Raw genomic sequence first — 20,722 nt, 5'->3', positions numbered from 1 at the left:
AAACTGAAACCTGTTTAACAGAAACTTCTGCACATTCATGCCTTGCTGATCTGCTGCCACTTCTTGTTTTTGTTTTAAGTGCTACAATATTTGTGGATAAGAACACAGAAATCGATGAGAATACATTAACAATACGCTTCCCTTTATCTTCCCCCCTCCTCCTTTTTGTGTGTGTGTAGTGACTCAAACTGCTCATCTGGATAGGTTTGGAGGAACACAGACTACATGAGAAACTGTAAAGCTGCACTACCAAAGGTTTAGAAAAGTTTAATTAGGAAGTAGCAAAGAAAGGTTCCCTTTATGTACACACATGGGGACCAGATGGCCTGATATTGGGACCCTCATGATATTAAGGTTTTGTCTTACATACACAACTATACCCACCCACCCATTTAAAAAAAAAAATCCCAATTTTTCACACTTGTTACCTGGTCACTTTATGTACACAGAACAGATCAACCCTAATTATCCAAATAGCGCAAGGGTCATTTCTGAAATGTGGCTCAACTTAATAAATAAGGCTAGATCTAGGGGACCTGTAGTGGCATTGCATTTTGTGTGCATGTTAGTTAAGTACTTTTCACCACCCTGTAAGCATCAGGTGCAGGGAAAGGTTCTCATATTTCTCAGTGTAGACCTCCCATCTTAACAAAAGTGGTCTTATAGTGTTCTCCCATTGGCCATCCCACACAGGCCCACTCTTCCATTCACAATTGTTTCACAGTCCTGCGGCAACTACTGCAATTGCTTATATAGAAAAGCAATAAATTATTGAATGGTTTAGCTGTTTATAATACAATGTACCAGCTGGAAACTAGGAGAGGAGCCTGCACCAGGTAACCAGACCGCTCTCCACACGTCAGCAAGCAATTAAGCTATAACCACTGTTTGAGGTATAGCTGGGGGGGGGGAGGTGATGGGACACACACACTTTTGTTTCAGTGCTTTCTAGTGTAGGGCGGAGGCTCCTGGCTCTGTAGTACGCCTTCTCCTGTAGTGCAATGGATCACGTCTGTGTGCTCCTTTCATTACCTAAACAATAACTCAGAGCTACTCTGGGTTGATGGGGGGCTGATCGAAAGCGATTCAGGAAGAGAGATTTCCAGGGACCACCCCGATCGTCCACAAATGTAATTAAAAGATTTTGCAGCTGGCTAAATCGAGGTTACCTCTGAAGAGGTCCTGCTCTGGGACTGAGCGGCGGGCGTGTCATCGCACGGCAAAGATTAGGTTTACGAATTAATTTTTAACAAGGGGGACGGAGTGGCTTCATGGACCTTGTTGTGCCATTGGCCAGCGCGGAAGAGCCAACGACCAATGGAGCAAAGCAGAGAGGGGAAGGACAACTAGTAACTGGGTTGTGCAATGGAGGTGCTGGCTTTTCAGAAGAGCCTCTAACCAGGAGTTTGCGCTGGGGTCCGTGGGCAGCCCCAGCCCGGCCCCTTTCTCGCTTGCTCCGCTGCCCGAGGGCCGGGAGGCCCAGAGGTCGCATTGGGCGCTCCAGCTCCGCCGAAGCTTCTCTTCTCCTTTGGGGGGAGCCAGTGACACCAGATCAGGTCACGTGAACCGCGCAAAGCAAGCCTTCTCCGTCTAGATCCTTCTCGCCATGGCTTTTGTGAGCAGGGCAGTTTCGGGCTCCTCCCTGCTGCTTTGCTGGCTTTCCTTCGCCTGGGAGAGCAGCAGCGCTTTGCATACCAAGGGCTCCCTGCCCCTGGATGGCATCACCTTCTATAAGGTAAGGGGCATGCTGCTGGTTGCAGGTGCCTGTGTGTCTGGCCCTTCTCCCTCTGCATGCACGGTGCGGCTGCACCAGCGCTGGGGCTCACACAGACGCGGGCTGTTGGATGGGGAAGGACCTTAAAGCCACGGGCCTTTTCAGGAACGGCAGATCGCTGTTTTGAAAATACATTTCGGCTCCAGCGCAGGTCTCGGGCGGCTGCAGCGGGCACGTGCCCTGGACGCTGGGCTTTGCAAGAGGCTATTTGGGAAGGGTTGGTGGGTGGGTAAAAGAGAGCGTGTGTGTCCCCCCTTTTTGTCAGCTCCAACGTGGGACAACCTCAGCCACTTTGCGGGTAAAATAGCACGACCGGCGCGCTCAGCCCTGCAGGGCTGTGACCGGAAGCCTGGGGCTCGGCTCACGGCAAGAACAGATACAACGCCGGGCCCTTGCAGCGGCGCAAGGGCCATTTTCAGAAGCTGCAGGCGGGCAGCCGCTGGTGCATGGCTCAAGAGTTTGCCCCTGGACCAAGGTAGCCAATGGGGAAAGGACAGAGGAGAGGCGGCCTCAGCAGCTGGCCAATCACAGGCGTCCAAGTGTCTCAATTGCACCGCGAAAGTGGTTGAACGTTTTTGCCAAGGCTGCGGTGCATCGCTTCGGGCAGGGCAGGCGGCGTCCTGAGCACCTCGGAGCTTTCCTGCTGCAGCATTCGCTGTCTTTGTCTGCAGCAGCTGTGCGATTGCCGCATCCGTCAGGTGTCCTTCCGTCCACAGCACGTGCCCTCCCACTAATGCAGCGCGGGGCACCGCCGCCTAGCCTACGCCAAGCTCGTGTGAACGGACGGAGCATTCCGTGTCCAGCCCCAGCCGGGCTCCGAGCACTGCATGCGCTTGGGCGACATTCCCAAAGAAAGAAAATCCAGAAACAGCCTCTTCTATCTCCGTATATAAGAGCCATAGTAGGTGGTATTTGCTCACCTCTGTGAGCCTCTCATTCTTATCTGATGCTTCTTAGCAGCCTCTGGGTGGGCTATGCAGTCTGTCACACAGCAGTGAACTTTGCCCCTGAGTTCACTAGACGGATCCGTACAGATTTTTATTTTTCCAAGTAAGAAAAGGCAAGTAGCTTAAGCACTAAATTTAAGTTGTGGGAAAGGATTTTTCCAGAACCAAGTAGAAATGGAAATACCTTCCTGATTTTGTTTCCATTTCGTTAACAGGGTGTACTTTTGTTATTTAAAGATTTAGGTTTCTAGCACTGCAAGACCATGTTTAATCACAAGAGCCAGGTTTTAGAAATAGGAAGGGAAATTGATCAGAAATAGAAATTTCTGTATTGTGAGAAGTGGGAGTGAATAACACCAGCTAAATTGAGCCAGCTGTCATGGGACAGGCTTCCAGTCCACACTGGAGAAGGGGTACTAGACACCTACTGTCAGACCATGCAGTAATAACACTGAATCAATATCAGCTTATTAAACTTGTTTCTCAAAGTATGTAAGGAAGCATTCACCCTAAGCAAGTAGCTGTGATACGGGCACTGACTGCAAAAGGCTGGAGGTTTTCTTTTCTTATGACAGTTCATCTCATCCACTTGAAATGAATCTCCACTTTGATAGACCAGTTTTGGTGTATTTGCATTCTGGGACCCCTTAAGCACTTGTTCCATAGCATCTTTTGCTAGGAGCAAGGACTTTGGGGTAATTTCCAAATGTGAAGCACTACATTGTGGGATGAAGCTAAAAAGACTGGCTGACAGGGTGGAGCTACAGTATTTGCAAATTTCAGCCATACTGAGGAGGGGAAGGAGCGTAACTGGCAACTACACTGGTCAGCAGGACCAGAATTAAAGACTTTGTTCCAGGTGTTGCATACGTTACTTCGAATGCTTATAAAATGCCTGGGATGGCCTTTGTGGTGTGGTGGTGGGGGAGCAGTGAGTGCAACAAATTCTTGCTAGGAATGTTCTAGATTGCAGGATCTTCCCACTTAGCATAGAAAAGGCCAAGACATGTGTCAGGTGTAGACACAAACCAGGTTTTGACTGAAAGCAAACAAGTCCTTTTCCAAGCTGACCTCAAAGAGCCAGTGTGTTTGATGCCAACCTGACAAGGCCAGATTCACTGTCCAAGCAGAGTGAAACTAAAAACCAATAGCACAAATGACGGCAAGTTAATAAGATGTTTTTCAAAAACTTTAGCAATCCAAGGTGCTTCTATAATCCTACTTCCATTATTCACTTGAGATGTCCCAGTGAAGTCAGTGGGGTCTGACTCTACTCTTTAAGTCAGTGGAGCTCCCTACCAGTAAGGTGAGCAGAATTTGGCCCATTATGTCAATCAATTTGACACCACATAAGCAAAATGAAAGTAAAATCTTTCAGGGTATCAGCCATTTTAACAAAATACTGAAGTATACAATTTAGAATTCCTTCTAACAGCTGGTACAGGAACACACATGCACAGGCCATCTACTTCTTCCCCTCACCTTGACAGCCACATTTATTAAATTAAGAAGTGCTTGATTATTAAACTAATTTCGCCCAATGTGCCTCATAGTCAAATAATTATTTCACAGGAAAAGTGAAAACTGGCCAAGACATCCTTATGTAATTGTATACTGCATGTTTATGAAGTATTCAATAATTCCTCCATTAAATCTTTTTGTTTTTTTGTGCTAGGTGATTCCAAAGAATAAGTTTGTCCTGGTGAAATTTGACACCCAATATCCTTATGGTGAGAAGCAAGATGAATTCAAAAAGCTGGCAGAAAGCTCAGCTTCCAGTGAAGATCTGCTCATAGCTGAAGTGGGAATATCAGGTGAGCAGTAAACAGACTAATACAATATCATTTGTGGAGGGAAAAACAAAATGTTGGCACAACTTGACCTCTTAAGCACTGTGAAATGTCACCCAGCTCTCTGCTTTAGCTGGGTTTTGGGTGTAGTTGACACGCTGAGAGATCATAAAGGAATTAGGATGGCCCAACATGGGGGGGGATGGGGACCTAAGAATAAATGATTGAAAAGTTCATTTTTAGTTACTGATATATTGAATGCCACCTTAGCCTGGTTGGTAGTGGAGCTGACTGCCCTCACAGCCTCATGTGAGGTGGGAGCAGGAGTGCTGGATATCTCCAACCCCCTTGGGCCAGTTAGTGAAGTCTCTCAGCACAGTTATGGAATTAAAGTTGATTTGCAGTTCCTCTTGACCAGAGGGAAATCTGGCCTTTTCTTAGCCTCTTGGCCCACTTCTATGGAATACGTCTTGTGAGAACTCTTTCAGCCATAATTGTGGTCACAGGCAATAAGAGGTACATTGTTAATTCACTCTAGGGAGCATTGTCATTCATTGCTGATGTTATGATAGAGGTGTCGGCATCACAACTGGCACTAATTGACGTTCCTATGGTAGTCTCAAGAGAAGAGCCAAGGCCTGTATAAGCAATGAAGACTAAATTGCCATCACCCCTGCTGCTGCCTGTTCTGTAAACACAGGATTTAAACCTCTCCAGACTGCCCAGGTGGCATACATCACTAGGCATTGAAGTCTACCTAAACACAAATCCTTTATACTTTAGTAGAATATCTGAAATCCCTATATTCATATTCTAGCTTCAGGAATTCACATGGCATTTATGTTTGTTCAGATGTCATCTTACAAATTTGCTTGGCATATAGCATATTCTCAATAAGAACTGTGTCTGCAGGGAAATCAGCGAGAAATTATACTGAGTATTATCAGTCTGTATGCTTCAGGCTACAAACTAATCTGATGGGGATCAGGAAGGAATCATTCCATCCCACCCCAAATCCAAGAGACAAAATCAGTTATAGAGTAAAGCAAGGTTAAATACATACATTGTGGGGGATTTGCATCTTCCTCTGAAGCAGTCGATAATGGTTACTCTTGCAAGCAGACTTGCTAGACTTTTGGGTTGTTCCAGCCTATGGCAATTCCTAGTAGAGGGAGGATGCTAACAGAGTTGTAATTACAAACATAAACGTTAATTGCTTTGGAGAGGAAAGGATCCTACTTACTGATTTTGCTCTGAGTAATGCACTGATCCTTTTCATGTTTCGTTTCTGTTCCCAGATTATGGTGATAAACTGAACACAGAGTTGGGTGAGAAATACAAGCTGGATAAGGACAGCTATCCTATTTTTTACTTGTTCCAGGATGGGGACTTTGACAATCCCTTACTTTACAGTGGCCAAATAAAAGCTAGTGCTATTCAGCGTTGGCTGAAGAGTAAAGGCATCTATCTAGGAATGCCAGGCTGCCTACAAGAATATGACATCCTGGCAAGCAAATTTGTGAGTACCACTAAAGAGTTAGAGCGTCAAGCTCTTCTCAAACAGGGGCAGGAGAGTTTAGCAAAAGCCAAGGAAACGGAGAAGAAACGGGCTGAGCAGTACTTGAAAATCATGAGCAAAATCCTGGAGCAAGGAGAGGAGTTTGCTGCTAATGAAGTTGTCCGGATCACAAAACTGCTTGAGAAGAACAAAATGAGTGACGGGAAGAAGGAGGAGCTCCAGAAAAGTCTAAACATCCTCGCCTCTTTTCAAAAGAAGAATAGTGAAAAAGAGGAGCTTTAACAGGCTGGAGAACTTTGTACAAGCTGTGATATTCTGGCACAAGGTCCCATCCAGTTCTCCTTATGCAAGCAAACTTTCCTTTGACCTCCAGGGAGCAGCAGAATTCCTTCTAGTGTGCTTGGTGCTTTAGAAAACTCAGAGAAAGGCATGTCGCCTTTGAAAAATGACAGTGTTCTGTAGTAGGGATTCAAACAATCACCTCTTAAAGTGAAACTGATGTGTATTAGTTGATAAATACTATTACACACAAAAATACATTAAAAACAGACTTCAGGTTGCAAAGTCAAGCACTCAAAAATTTAGGAAATAATATAATTAAGGTTGCCTCTGCAGAACTGTCCCTCCACTGCACTGAATGGGGATAGGAGTCCTGTGGAAAAAATATGTGATCATGTAATTAAAGACTATCATAATGCACATGCACAATGGGGCTGAATTGAGGTTGTACAGGCAACCTTAATGTTGGTGTTTCCTAACTTTTGAGTATTTGGCTTTGCAATCGTAATCTTTTAATGTAGTTTTTGTGTGTTTAATTTCCTAGATTTTTTTAAAAAAGCAAACTGAACAAGCAGAAATCCTACCATGTAGTGTTATATTGTCATACACATGGTTCAGCAGCAGCGTTGAAACCATTAAATCCACCACACAGACGTAGTAAGTGATAGCAATTAGCAGGTTGTCATCCTCTACGGAGTCTACGTGACCAGTACTAGAAGTGGAAGATACACTTTGCCAGTGAGTTTCATAGATATTCGTTGATAGCAAAGAATGCTGAGTGAGATTCAGGAATCTTGGGTTCTATCCTAGGCTCTGGAGGGAAGTAGGGTCTAGTGGGCACAGAACTTTTCTCCCCCAAGTTTACCCCTTTCTACCCCACCCCCTGGCTCCTTGTTCCAGTCTCTGCTCTTCAGGCATCTCATCCCAATCTCAGTCCTTCCCCAGAAAATCCTAGTTTTCTCTTGCACCCTAACTCTTTCTCAGATCTTTTTCTTCTCTCCCATTTCCCCCCACCCCCTGAACACTGGTTCCTAGACCCAGTTTCCATGAGCTCCTTGTCTCAGTATCCCTCTAATCCCCCCCCCCCCCAGCCAACTGGCTTCTACTCACCAGCTCTCAATCCCAGCCTACCCTCCTCCTCCAACTCCCAGTCCCATCCTGGTAGCAGACTCTTGGGGCATTTCAGATAAATGGTCTCAGAAAGTTAACATGGGCCAAACAACATTGTTTTGCAAGCCTTGTTGTGAAAAATGACAAACTGTTTTGGCTGAAATTTTCCAAAACTCAGCCTGGAGGAGATGCCCCTTGTGGAAGAGTTCAGCCCAAATGGTGAACATTTGGCAAAATTCTAAGTGTATACAAGGTCTTATAAGGGAAACAGTTGGGCATTCAGAACAACAGGCAGTGCTACTAGTCCTCCCCGTAATTGTTTTAAAATAATACCTTTTCCAGAGATCATTTTGTTCTCTGTGAACAAGCAGATTCTGCTGCCCTAGCAAGTGTTACTGCATTTGCTGTTCCCACGTGAAACTCAGGCAGCTGCCCTAAGACTCTCTGTGCATTTGCACTCAGGGCTTAACACAGGGCCTGCAGAGAACCAGGCGCGACCTGAGCGTTGCTCTACGCTACGTAGTACGTACCAGGCTATCTGAGTGCAGGGGTGGGTGCAAAGAGCGAGTACTGCTGCAAATAAAGACGGTGCATTACTACTGCTACGTGAAACCTGCCTTCGTCCGCTCGCGCCAGCGGCCTCCTCCCAGTCCCTGGGCTGCAGCCCTAGGACCGCCGAGCGCGCGGGAGCCTGGCGCAGGCGCGCGGCCCGGCAAACGCCTGCGGGTCGCGAGCCAGGGGAGGGGAGGGGGCGTAACCCCATCCCGGGCTCCGCCCAGCGCATCGCCTCAGCGTCTCGTCCAAACACCGGCCCTGACCCCGCCGCCTGCCTGCCTCCCTCCCTCGGGGCGGGAGCCCCCACGACTGACCTCGGGGCCTGACCGGGAACCGCTGCCCGAGGGTCCCGCTCTCACCCCATCGTCCGGCCCCGGGAGCCGCCTACCTAGTGCTGCCCCCTGCAGGGCGGCCGGGGCGACCCGCCCCGCCGGCCACCTCCTCGGACCGCCCAGGCTGAGGCGCCCGCGCCAACGGCCCCGCCCGCCGCCTCCGCGCGCGCGCTCCTTCCACCCCGCCCACCCTGTGGCTGCCGGGTGCACGAGCGTCTGCGAGACCCTCCCGGCGCGTGACGCCAGCGAGGGCGGGACTAACGAGGAGGTAACGGAAAGGGGTTGGGAGGGGCTCGCGTGGGGGAGCAGTGGCGCGTAGTGGAAGCTAAGCAGGGGCTATTGGGTGTAGCCGTGTAATGGGTGACGACGGTGGAGGCGGCTGGCCATGAGGCTGGTGTCCTGCAGAACTCTTAAAGGAACCCACTCAAGCCTGCAGAGGGGGACCTGGTTGTGTTGTTTCTCCAGCTTAGAGTACGCCGGCCAGGGGGATTGTCACTAGCCACAAAGTTTTTGATGAAAATACCAATTTGACCAATTTGTTAAGTGCTTTTGGTTTCAGCGGGGAGGGCCCTGAGGCCCAGAGCCTCCAAGGACTTCAGTGGAAGTTAGGAGCCTAAGGACCTGTGTGGGTCTGGGCCTCTGCCCCTGGTAGACCATTCTCACGGTCACTACGCAAAGAAGGCACAAGGGGCAGAGCCGGACGAAGAGTGTATATTGTAAAAGGAGCCTACACCGCTAGGGCCCAATTTGTTTTACAATAACAATTAAAAACAGGCCCAGGACAGTCAAAGGAAATGCATGGAATTGAATGAAACGCATGGAACAGAGAGGCATGCAAGTGAGGATCAAGGCCCTGGGAATCCTAGAATTTAAGGCCAGAAGGGATCACTAGATCAAATAGTTTGACCTCCGTATTTCACAGGCCAGCACCCACACACTAAACCCAACAACCAAAATCAGACCAAAGTATTACATCCCACTGGAGACTAGACCATTATGTGCCACAGGCAGTGAACAGGAGGGATCAAGGTGCACCAGTGGTTGAGGCTCCCGCAATGGCAAGGAAATGATTACGTGAGATATACCTGGCAAGTGACCTGTACTCTCACACTGCAGAGAAAGGCAACCCCCTCCCTGAATCACTGCCAGTCTGAACTGGGGGAAATTGCTCTCCAGCCCCATATATGGCAGTCAGTTAGATCCTGAGCATGTGAGCAAGAACCAGCCACCCAAGCACCATGCCTCACCTGTACCTGTGTTCAGTGATCCTAAATAGTACCCCCAAAACCTGTAGTGTCTGATAACTTTATCTCATTGGATGATCTCTCAGCATATAGCAGAATCTTATGGCCACCTGTCCAATATGCATTCTTTTCATGTTATTTTGATTCCTTGATATCATCCCTGAAAACTCTACTTATGTAACGAACAATAATGGAGACAAAGGACACTCCTGTCTAGCAACTCCCTATAATACAAAGGGCCAGGAAAAATGAGTCACTTGAACTTTCGCCAAAGGAATAAAGTAAAAGGTTTTATTAACTGTTTAAATTGTCCCAGAGCTCAAACTGAGTGAGTACAAATGACAGACAGCCCCGTTTTCCTCTAGTGGCTTTTCTGCCTCTAATGATAGGGTAGACACTGGTTCATTCATTTCCTGTGAGTCCCACAAGACATGTATTCATCTCCATGAGCCAACTGTAGCTGGTCTCCAGCATAAACCCAAAGTGACCATCAGCTGTATAGTGAACACTCTGTTAGTGCATTAAGCCTAGACATCATCCTTTCTATTGCCTTTTACAAACGATATTGGCCAGGAGTACTGCCCCAATAGTTTGTGCATTATTTAGTCTTTATCTGCAATTTAAATACAATGGATTATTGCATTGGATTGAGTCTCTCAAGAGGAGCATATCTCTCTGCCTGTCTTTATGCACCCATCACCATGGTATCACAGCCAGTGATTGGGTGTATGAGTGTCAGTGTGTAACTATGTGTTTAAATATGTGTTTGTCAGTAGTATTTGCAAATTCCCAAGACTTCTAGTAAATGTCCCCTCCATAACCATCCTTACCTTACTGGAGATTCCTCATTTTTCTCTATAAAAAGGATTTGAAATTTTAAAACTATTTGTTTTGGATTTCAACATCCTCTTGTAGTGTTTGCAGCCCAAACACTGCAGTACTCTGTTAGGTCATGAAAGCCACTGACTACTGAGTGAAATGCAAAAACTGATCAAACAGCATAAACAGTGAAAAGTAAATGGTAATTTTTTAAATGTTACTTCAGCATTAGTAACCTTCAACATGATTGGGAACACAGATCATGATTTCTTTAAAAGTTTTGCAGTGACTCACTTGTGGAAAATTAATCATAACTTTCCACATGTGCAATAAAGCGTTATCATTCTTGAGTTCTGACTTATATAAACACTTCAAGGTCAACAAAAGCTTTCTTTTTAGCTGTGATATCTGCAACTACAAGTCTCATTTACATTTCTTTTTTTTTTAATAGCTGGAATTTTCTTTGCCTGGCTAGTAACAGACCACCCTCCTTTAGCATAAATTATGCCTGTTCTATCTTGGGAGAGGAAAATTGGTCCAATAAATAGGATCTGATGTTATTGACTATGTTATCATTGGATGATAGAATCTGATAAACTCAGATCGCTAAATGTAGAGGAAAGATGACTCAGAATATTGGTAATGGGATCTGGAATCTTTCTATTGGTAATTTTATGGTCACCCTCCATCCTCGTTCATCATAATGTTTCTTCTTCGAGTGATTGCTCATGTGTATTCCACAATAGGTGTGCGTGCTCGCTACATGCACCAGTGCTGGAAGTTTTTTCCCTAGCAGTACTCATGAGGGGGAGCGCCCCCTGCGACCCCTGGAGTGGCGCCTGCCTGGCATGGTATAAGGGGAGCTGCGCGCTCCCCCCCACCCTCAGTTCCTTCTTGCCGCCAGTGAAGGTGCGTTGGAACTACTCTGCTCCAGCTTTGCTGCAGCTCGTCCCCAGAACTGTTTGTTCATTCAGTCTTAGTACCTGTAGTTAGTTAGCTGTTTAGCTATCAGCAAAAGGTGCAAGATTTGCAAGTTCTTTAAGCCTCGGACCAAAAGAGAAAGGGACGTTAGGCTCCGGGCCATCCTGATGGAGTCGGCGCTGACCCCGACTCCGGCACGCCACTCCAGACCGGTACCCGGCACCACAGCGTCAGTACGTGGCGACTCTCTGGTGCCATTGACCAGTCGGCACCGCTCCCTGTCCACAGGGCACGCCAAGAGGGCCAGGAAGACTCCCTCTTTGCAGCAGCACCGAGGGAAGTCTGGGACAGAGTCTAGGCCTATGTCGGGCAGTCCTTGATCCCCACCGGGCCCCAGGCCTCCGACTCACGTTCAGAACAGACCTCTCCGGATATCCGGATGCCATCCACACCTGAAGCCCTCCAGGCGGCCCGGGACGTTATGTCCATGCTGGTGCCCGGAGCACCGCCGATGTCGACCCCATGCTCCAGAGGCAAGCCACCGCTGGGATCTCCGCAGTTGCCTCCGGCCCAGTGCCGGTCTCAGTCGAGGGAATGTTCCCAATGCTGTTCACAGCCCAGCGACTGCTTGGGGCAGAGTCCATATGGATTGCCCTCGACGCCGACCAGACTAAGTCTGGCTGAGTCCCATCTGGCTGGGAGTCTCTGCACTGCTCGTCCTCAAGGAGCGAATATTGATGGGACCACAGCGGGCATCGCCAACAGTCCTCGTCTCGGAGGGGGTACCGCAGTTGGTCACGGCACGATCGTCGACACCGTTCCCACTCGGACTCCCGCTCCAAGTCTCCACCAAGACATCGCAGCCCCGGGCGTTGATTGCCGGCGTCTCACCATCGTAGGTCCGCCCGTCGAGGCCGTTCGCAGAGCAGCTGTTACCATCGGTATCGGTCCTCCACGTCGAGATCACGGTCCTATGGCCGTCGTAGATCCCGGCACCGCCACTCCTCCTGGTCCAGAGACAGCAGCAGATCTTACGCCAGCCCGGTCTCCATTCATAGCCGTCCTTCGATGGGCCAGGCCAGCCAACCCGAACAGCTGGCCCCGCTGGTGCCACAGCAGGTGCAGTGGCACCGAACGTCGTGGCCGGCCCAATGGTACCAGTGGGCACTGTGGCCTCTGGCGCAGCCCCCGGTAGGAGCTTACTCGGTGGCCGGAGCTTCGGAAGCACCATCAGCCTCCCTCTCCAGACCCCCGAGAAAGGAGTCGGTGGGACGTATGTCCTCGGCACCGTGCCCAAAGTCCGATCAGGTGGTGGACCCTCCAGTGCCGGCTGACACCCAGAGCACTGCGCCGGCCTCTTTGCCCCGCCCGGAGGAGGCGATTGCGGCCCCGCCCCCCTCCGCCCCGCAGGAGGACTTCAGGGCCCACCAAGAACTCTTAAAGAGGGTGGCAGCAAGCCTCTACCTCCAAGCAGAGGAGATGGAGGAGTCCTCAGACTCCCTGTTTAACGCATTGTCCCCATCGGCACCGGGTAGGGTGGCCTTGCCTCTCCATGAAGGGGTGGCTAAGATTTCAAATGCCCTGTGGCAAACACCGGCCTCTTTGGCCCCCATCTCTAAAAAGGCGGAATGCAAGTACTTTGTACCCACTAAAGGGCATGAGTACTTGTATACCCACCCGGCACCCAACTCCCCAGTGGTCAAGTCGGTCAACCACAGGGAATGGCAGGGTCAGCCAGCCCCGACCCCAAAGAACAAAGACTCTCGGAGACTGGACTCTTTTGGAAGGAAAATTTATTCGTCTTCGAGCTTCGAGTTACGAGTTGCAAACCATCAGGCTTTCCTGAGCCAGTACAAATTCAATCTGTAGTGCTCCCTGCCCAAGTCTGAGGACTCCCTCCAGGAGCGCGATAGAAAGGAGTTCAAGGCGCTAGTGGAGGAAGGGGCAGTGGCCACTAGGGTGTCCCTGCAGGCAGCCTTGGATGCTGCAGACACGGCCGTATGATCAATGGCCTCCGCGGTGTCCATGAGACGGGCGTCATGGCTCCTGTTCTCTGGGCTGTCCAGCGAGGCACAGTCCTCCACACAGGATCTCCTGTTTGACGGGAAGGCTCTGTTTGGGGAGGAAACAGATACAAGGCTGCATGGCATGAAAAACTCCCGCACGACCCTCCAGACTCTGGGCCTCTATGTCCTGGCTCCGGCAAAACCAAGTTCAAAAAAAAGTTCAAGCCACAGTAGACTCCAGCCCAGGCCGCCCTCCTGAAGTATGAGGCCGCCCATAAGAAGCAGTGGGACTATAAGAGACGCCCTCAGAGGCAGTCTCGACCTGCCCCCAGCCTGAGTCCTCCAAGGGCAAGCAGGCGGGGAAAAGGTGTTTTTGACAGGACGCTCGGGGGCACCCCGCTAGTCCTCACCAGGGATCCACCCCCAATAAAGCTCCCCTTCTCCAACCGGTTGTGTGCTTTCCTCCCGGAATGGTCGCAGCTAACCTCGGATCGATGGGTCCTCAACACCATCTCCTGGAGTTACATCCTCCAGTTTACTTCCTCCCAGCCCAACCACCCCCCGCCCCCGTCCCTCTTGGGGGATCCCTCGCACGAAGCTCTGCTTGAGCATGAGGTGGGGCGGCTCCTAGGACTAGGAACGATCGAGACAGTGCCCAAGGAGTTCATGGGCAAGGGGTATTACTCCCGTTATTTCCTTATCCCGAAGGCCAAAGGGGGGGCTCAGGCCCATCCTGGACTTGTGAGGTCTGAACCAGTACATGGTGAAACTCAAGTTCCGCATGGTCTCCCTGGCCTCCATCATCCCCTCCCTGTATCCCGGGGACTGGTACGCTGCCCTCGATCTGCAGGACGCGTACTTCCACATCCACGTATTCGAGGGGCACAGGTGCTTCCTCCGTTTCATGGTGGGACAGAATCATTACTAATTCACGGTCCTTCCGTTTGGTCTGTCCACTGCCCCCAGGGTGTTTACAAAGTGTATGGCGGTGGTAGCGGCCTACCTCAGACGGCGGGGGGTCCAGATATTTCCCTATCTGGACGATTGGCTTGTCAAGGGTACCTCCCGGTCACAGGTGAGGGATCATGTGGCGCTCCTCCTGTCCACCTGCACCGCCTTGGGCCTGTTGGTAAACTACACCAAGTCCACGTTAGTCCTGGTCCAATGCATAGAGTTTATCGGGGTGCTCCTGGACGCAGTGTTGGCCAGGGTCTCTCTCCCGCCAGACAGATTCGAGACCCTGAAAGGTCTCATCGACTTGGTCACAAGGTTCCCAGTGACAACAGCCAGGGTTTGCCTGCAACTCTTGAGTCACATGTCAGCATGCACGTACGTGGTCCATCATGCCAGACTCAGGATGAGGCCCCTCCAGCTCTGGTTGGCCTCAAAGTTCTCCCAGGCCACGGACAGGATGAACAAGGTCCTCACCGTGGCAGACTCTGTGATCACCTCCCTACGGTGGTGGTCCGCTCCAAACAACAAGCTCCAAGGGATCCTGTTTAGGGACAGGGCCCCATCGTTGGAGCTGGTGTCCGATGCATCGGACCTGGGTTGGGGGGCCCATGTGGGGAACTTTCAGATCCAAGGCCTGTGGTCGGCTCAAGACCTGACCCTACATATAAACGTCCAGGAGCTCAGGGCGGTGTGGCTGGCGTGTATGGCCTTCCACTCGCACCTGGAGGGCAAGATAGTCAGCGTCCTCACGGACAACATGGCCTCGATGTTCTATATCAACAGGCAAGGCGGGGCCCGATCCTCTGCCATGAAGCCCTCAGGCTGTGGGACTTCTGTATAGCCCACAACATCCACCTGAAGGCCTTCCACCTACCGGGCGTTCGGAATGAGAGGGCGGATCGCTTGAGCAGAGACTTTTCCTTGAAACACGAGTGGTCCCTCCACCCGGAAGTGGCCCACCAGCTCTTCTGAAGGTGGGGAGCTCCCCAGGGGGACCTATTCACAACCTGGCAGAACCGACGATGCCCCCAGTTCTGCTCCAGGGGCGTCCTGGGGAGGGGCACTATCTCCAATGCCTTTCTCCTGTCCTGATCAGGCTGGCTTCTCTACGCCTTTCCCCTGTTCCCTCTAATCAGCAGGGTCCTGGAGAAGATAAAGACGGACAAGGCCCGGGTCCTCCTGGTTGCCCCGGCGTGGCCCAGGCAGCATTGGTACGGAACCCTCATGGGCCTGGCAGTAGCTCCGCCATGGCCATTGCTGCTTCACCAGGACCTGCTCTCTCAGGACCAGGGCCGCCTCTTCCATTGCAACCTAGCGGCTCTTCACCTTATGGCGTGGCTGCTCAGTGGTTAGGCAGAGAGGAAAGGACGTGCTCAGAACAGGTTCAGCACGTCCTCCTTGAAAGTAGACGGCCCTCCACTTGCTGCACTTATTTGGCGAAGTGGTCCCGGTTTTCTAGGTGGGCGGCGGACCAGGGTGTCTCCCCGGTGGCCACCTGATTCAGCTTATTCTTGATTACCTCCTCCACCTGAGGGCCCAGGGCCTGGCGCCCTCGTCAGTCAAGGTGCACCTGGCAGCCATATCGACCTTCCATCCGCCAGTGCAGGGCACATGGTATTTTCCTATGCCATGAGTGGCCGGTTCCTTAAGGGTTTGGACCGTCTTTTTCCGTATTCTAGAACCCCGGTCCCGCAGTGGGACCTAAACCTGGTGTTGGCGGGTCTCACCTCTCGTGGAAGGTGGCCTTTCTGGTTGCAATCACGTCGGCCAGGCAAGTCTCGGAGCTCAGGGCCCTGACCTCCAAGCTGCCTTACTCGGTCTTTCATAAGGACAAGGTCCAGCTCCACCCACACCCCGCGTTCCTCCCGAAGGTGGTCTCCACCTACCAGGGGGGTCAGGGCATTTTTCTAGCGGTCCTCTGCCCCAAGCCCCATGCATCCAGTGAGGAGCGCCGTCTCCACACGCTCGATGTCCAGCGGGCTCTGGCTTTCTACCTCGAGCGGACCAAGCTGTTCAGAAAGTCCTTGCAACTGTTCGTCGCCTCAGCTGAGCACACGAGGGGCCAGACGATTTCCACTCAGCGGCTTTCCAATCGGATCACTTCATGCATCTGTTCCTGTTATGAGCTGGCGGGTGTCCCCCCGCCACCCATTGTGAGGGCACACTCGACTCGGGCGCAGGCCTCGTCGGCTGCCTTCGTGGCCCATGTCCCCATCCAGGACATTTGTAGGGCCGCCACACGGTCTTCGGTTCACACGTTCACCTCGCACTATGCGCTCATCCCCCAAACCAGGGATGACGCCAGGTTTGGCAGGGCTGTCCTCCATCCTGGGAACTTATGAACTCCTACCCACCTCCAACAGATATAGCTTGGAATCACCTGTTGTGGAATACACATGAGCAATCACTCAAAGAAGAAAAGACAGTTACCTTTTCCGTAACTGGTGTTCTTCGAGATGTGTTGCTCATGTCTATTCCACATCCCACCCTCCTTCCTCTCTGTCAGAGTTGTCTGGCAAGAAGGAACTGAGGGTGAGGGGAGCACGCAGCTCCCCTTATACCGCGCCAGGCAGGCACAACTCCAGGGGCCGTGGGGGGCGCTCCCCCCAACGGGTACTGCTAGGGGAAAAACATCCGGCACTGGTGCACGTGGTGAGCACACACAGCTATTGTGGAATGGACATGAGCAACACATCTCGAAGAACACCACTTATGGAAAAGGTAACTGCCTTTTACCACGGTTGAGCTGACTATTCCTTCCTATTCTCACTCCTGTGCAGAGAAACAGCACAAGGCCTGTGCACTGTTTATATCCCATGGAGGCACTAAAGGATTTAAATGGGGCACAGGGCCTTGTGCTGGCCTTCTGCCCAGGGTTGAATTTCACTCTCGGTGTTTTCCATAGCTCCATATTCATTATGCAGAATCATTCTGTTTGTTGTGCATTGTACCTTTAGTCTTCCATTAGACAGATTAGGTGGGAACACTTGTGGGAATTTCAGTTATGGATGAGCTCTTTTGTACCTCTTCTCTTTTCCATTAAAGCAGCCACCTAAATCCATGTGATAATGCACTGCTCTTCCCCATCTTAAGAACCTAAATCAAAAGCCCCTACTAATTAAACAAGCCTGACAGCTGACCAATGGCAGGCACAGCTAGGAGTCCACTGAGTGACTCTGTGCATCCTATATACATATTTTGTAAACACAAAATAGGCCCAAGTCTTAGGCCAGGTCTACACTACCACTTACTTTGGTATAACTTATGTCACTCAGGGGTGTGAATAAGCCACCCCCCGACCCATGTAAGTTACACCAAACTAAGCGCTTGTGTGACCAGTACTATGTCGGCGGGAGAGCTTCTCCCGCCAACCTAGCTACCGCCTCTCGTGGAGATGGATTTATCATGCCGACAGGAGAACAGAATAAATGTGCTACACCAGCACAGCTGTGCTGATGTACCGCTTCTGGTAGACTAGCCCGCAGTAACTATCGCCCAGCTCTCTTGCAGTGCTGACTTGTGAGTACAGCAGTCCTATAGAGAGGGTGTAAAATGTAAACAGCCCTGGAAATGGTCGTAAATGCCGCTTGTCCTGTGGTAGAAGGAGGATTTAAACCAAGTGAGACAAAATCTAATTCATGGTTTGGGGGAAGTGCTGGCCAGGTCAGCCTTGCTTCAGATTGACTCAGGCTGCCATAAAGAAAATTGGGAGCTGTGGAAGCACTGAGGCCCAGAACCTCAAAGGTAGTTAGTTGCCTTATTCCCAGTGGCAGTTAGCCTGAGTTGGGCCTAAGCCACCATGCTGATGATCAGGGGTGTCCTGATGTCCTGAGTTATCACTTATTTACTATTCATATTTCAGGAATGCCAGGAGATTCCAGTCCAGCTCAGGAGCCCATTGTGCTAGACACATAGGAAAACACACTGCCCCAAAAAGAAAAGGAGGACTTGTGGCACCTTAGAGACTAACAAATTTGAGCATAAGCTTTCGTGAGCTACAGCTCACTTCATCGGTTGATAGATTTCCACTCCATGCAGCTAAATTCAGTGCCTTGCATAATGACAGGTTTCAGAGTAGCAGCCCTGTAAGTCTGTATCCGCAAAAAGAAAAGGAGTACTTGTGGAAATCTATCAGCCGATGAAGTGAGCTGTAGCTCACTAAAGCTTATGCTCAAATAAATTTGTTAGTTTCTAAGGTGCCACAAGTACTCCTGTTCTTTTTGGGGATACAGACTAACAAGGCTGCTTCTCTGAAACCTGCCCCAAGGTGCTTACAATTTAAGGAGCCCAATTAGATGCATTTCTAGCAACCCCTCTCATCTCCCAGTTCAGAAGAACTTCCACAAGCTGAAGCTCACATCATTTCCAATTCCTTGCGAGGAACTTTCCACCCCATTATTATCATTCCTTTTAGTCAGCGGAGTAAAGCAGCCTGCCTGGATTTTAACCTCTTCTTCTCCCCAGAGCTCTCAACAGTCATGCTGCTCCCAGGGTAGATTCAATTCCAGTAGCATTTTTCCACCCTATGCTCTGTTTTGGTTTCTCCCCTAGTGCAGTTTCTAGAGCCTGCCAGTGACATCTCCTGGCTTCCCATCAACTTGAACTGCACTGAGGGGCTCAGTCTGCTTAGTGACCGCGGTGCCTTTGTGACGCGATGGTCCTGATCCTGCCCATTTTCCGAGCAAGATGCAGGCAGCCACCTCTTCACGAAGCCTTCCTTGAATAATGCAGGCTGAAGAACAACAGGCGTCCTCGGGGCCCCCAGAGAGTTGAGGAAGGGGAGGGAAATGGAAACAAGAAGAAGATGCGAGGGAGCCACTGAGAAGAGGAGAGTTTATACAGACCCATCCAAAGGGAGCTGGCTCCTGCAGTGACAGGTTCCTGAGCAGCACAGCCGAGGGCTGCGTATGTTAAGAGGCGATTCCCCTTCTCTCGGCAGGCAGTCAGCATTTCCCCCGGGGACTGAGCGGGGCCGGCCAGGACCGCGCACGCTGCTCGGCCGGACCCAGGATGTGATGCGGGGTTTGCCGGGGCGCTGGGTTCAGGGGCAGCTTTGCCAGAGGACGGAGCGAGGGGTAGGGTCCCTGCGAGGCAGGCAGGGGCAGGGTAAAGTGGGAGCGGAGCCTGCTTCTGCCCCGTCTCTTCTCCGCCCTCCCTCCTTTTGGCTTTCCCCCTTCCCCCCCCGCCCCATCCCTGCTCCGGGGGGCTCTAGCCCCGGCTGGCGGGGGGCGGCCGTGCCCAGCGGCACCGGGGCGGGGGCGCTCAGCGGCGGCCGGGGGCAGGACTAGCCGAGCCGGGAGGAGGAGCCGGCTCCCGGCCGGAGCGCAGAGCTCAGCGCCCCGGGGAAGGGGCTGCCGGCGCCCGATGGCCCTCGCAGCGCAGGCGGCCGGGCTCCGTGTCACCCGGCTGGACGGCGACTGGCAGGAGGTGAGCGAGCGGGAGAGGCCCGGGGGCTGCGGGTCCGGAGCCCCCAGGGAGCAGTTCCCTAGTTCCCTAGCTAGCCATTGCTCGGATCTCCCCAGCCAGTCCCTGCCCCCTCCCGTCTGTCCGTCCGTCCCCTCGGGTGGCCCTGTCAGCTCAGCCAGCCGCCCCTCCGAGTGATCGCCCTGTCTGGATCCAATCGTCCACCCTTCACTCACCTCTTACCTCTATCCATCCAGCTGAGCGCGGTCTCTGGCTTCACCTCCACTAGAGCAGAGCTGCTTCTTCTCTATCGTCGGTCTTTCTCGTCCCTCTCCGTCTTTCTAATCCCTCCTTCTCGTCTTCCATCTGCTCTCTCTGTCTCTATCCAGTCAGCTAACGTAGCCCCTCCGTGATGCCACGGCACCTTACATAACCTAAACTCTCCGTAAAGGAAACCTCCTTAAGAGAAATCTTGGGTAAATGCTGGCGGCTCTCTCCGTTTTAAGGAACAAACATGGCTTTGAGTTTTCGCCTAGGCATCTCAGGGTTTGCACTGCCACCCTGTATTTGTGATCGAGTTTAGTCAACAATTTAGCCCTTTTTATTACAGACAGAAAATGAGATTGCAGAGTATGTTTACAGCTGCACTTACCACCTGCATTTTTAAATTTCCCCCAGATTTATTCTGCTATACAATGGATACAGTTTGTCATGGCCACTTTAAGGTACAGTATCTTGTTTTAAACTAGTAAGCAAATGTCAGGAATGACAGCCTTCCCTGCAGATTGCTTGAAGGTTTATTACTCCCTTTAAATCTCTTTCATTGGAACACAAGAAAGTAATTTATTAATTATTGTTTTCTTATTAATAAAAGTATAAAAAAGAGAATAGCAACCCAATAGACACAGATCAAGTGAAACAAGACCCAAAGTAGCGCTCTCCAACCAGCCTGCTCTTTATTTTCTCAGTGTTATAGGTTCCAGCTCAATTATTGCCTACGCTGTCTTCCAAAATGTGGTGAGATCCCCAGAGGTAAGGATTCTGCCTTTCAGTTTTTAAGTTTGAATGT

At 51.0% G+C, this 20,722-nt stretch overlaps 2 protein-coding genes across 15 annotated transcripts in view; both read left to right on the top strand.

Annotated features, from left to right (window-relative positions):
• Nucleotides 1-1,349: 1,349 nt before the first annotated feature.
• Nucleotides 1,350-8,031, top strand: ERP29 (endoplasmic reticulum protein 29). 2 transcript variants are annotated; one of them, XM_007058321.4, is made up of 3 exons: nucleotides 1,350-1,735; nucleotides 4,397-4,535; nucleotides 5,810-8,031. In XM_007058321.4, exons 1-3 carry the CDS (start codon nucleotides 1,607-1,609, stop codon nucleotides 6,310-6,312), a joined length of 771 nt encoding a protein of 256 aa, XP_007058383.1. In that variant the 5' UTR covers nucleotides 1,350-1,606; the 3' UTR covers nucleotides 6,313-8,031. The 2 variants fall into 2 exon arrangements, with proteins under 2 accessions (XP_007058383.1, XP_043385436.1); XM_043529501.1 differs by lacking the exon at nucleotides 1,350-1,735 and adding an exon at nucleotides 2,016-2,675.
• A 179-nt stretch (nucleotides 8,032-8,210) lies between these two features.
• Nucleotides 8,211-20,722, top strand: part of TMEM116 (transmembrane protein 116) — a 36,354-nt gene continuing 23,842 nt past the window's right edge. Inside the window, exons 1-3 of one of the 13 annotated variants that reach the window (XM_043529492.1) lie at nucleotides 8,211-8,574; nucleotides 20,332-20,378; nucleotides 20,622-20,685. In XM_043529492.1, coding sequence (XP_043385427.1) covers nucleotides 20,365-20,378; nucleotides 20,622-20,685 — 78 coding nt within the window. In that variant the 5' untranslated portion in view covers nucleotides 8,211-8,574; nucleotides 20,332-20,364. The other 12 variants (XM_037879150.2, XM_043529498.1, XM_043529495.1 and 9 more) reach the window with 12 other exon arrangements.

Source organism: Chelonia mydas, chromosome 15 (assembly GCF_015237465.2).
Source record: "Chelonia mydas isolate rCheMyd1 chromosome 15, rCheMyd1.pri.v2, whole genome shotgun sequence".
Lineage (NCBI taxonomy): Eukaryota > Metazoa > Chordata > Testudines > Cheloniidae > Chelonia > Chelonia mydas.
Note: the sequence above shows the minus strand (reverse complement) of the source record. Positions and strands in the feature narration are given on the sequence as shown.

What these genes read in the sequence shown, in the direction of transcription:
- ERP29 (XM_043529501.1), top strand. Translation starts at nt 2,508, where the DNA reads ATGCAGCGCGGGGCACCGCCGCCTAGCCTACGCCAAGCTCGTGTGAAC. An exon ending in CTCCGTATATAAGAGCCATA is followed by an intron (nt 2,676 to 4,396) that starts GTAGGTGGTATT and finishes TTTTTGTGCTAG; the next exon opens with GTGATTCCAAAGAATAAGTT. An exon ending in AGCTGAAGTGGGAATATCAG is followed by an intron (nt 4,536 to 5,809) that starts GTGAGCAGTAAA and finishes TTCTGTTCCCAG; the next exon opens with ATTATGGTGATAAACTGAAC.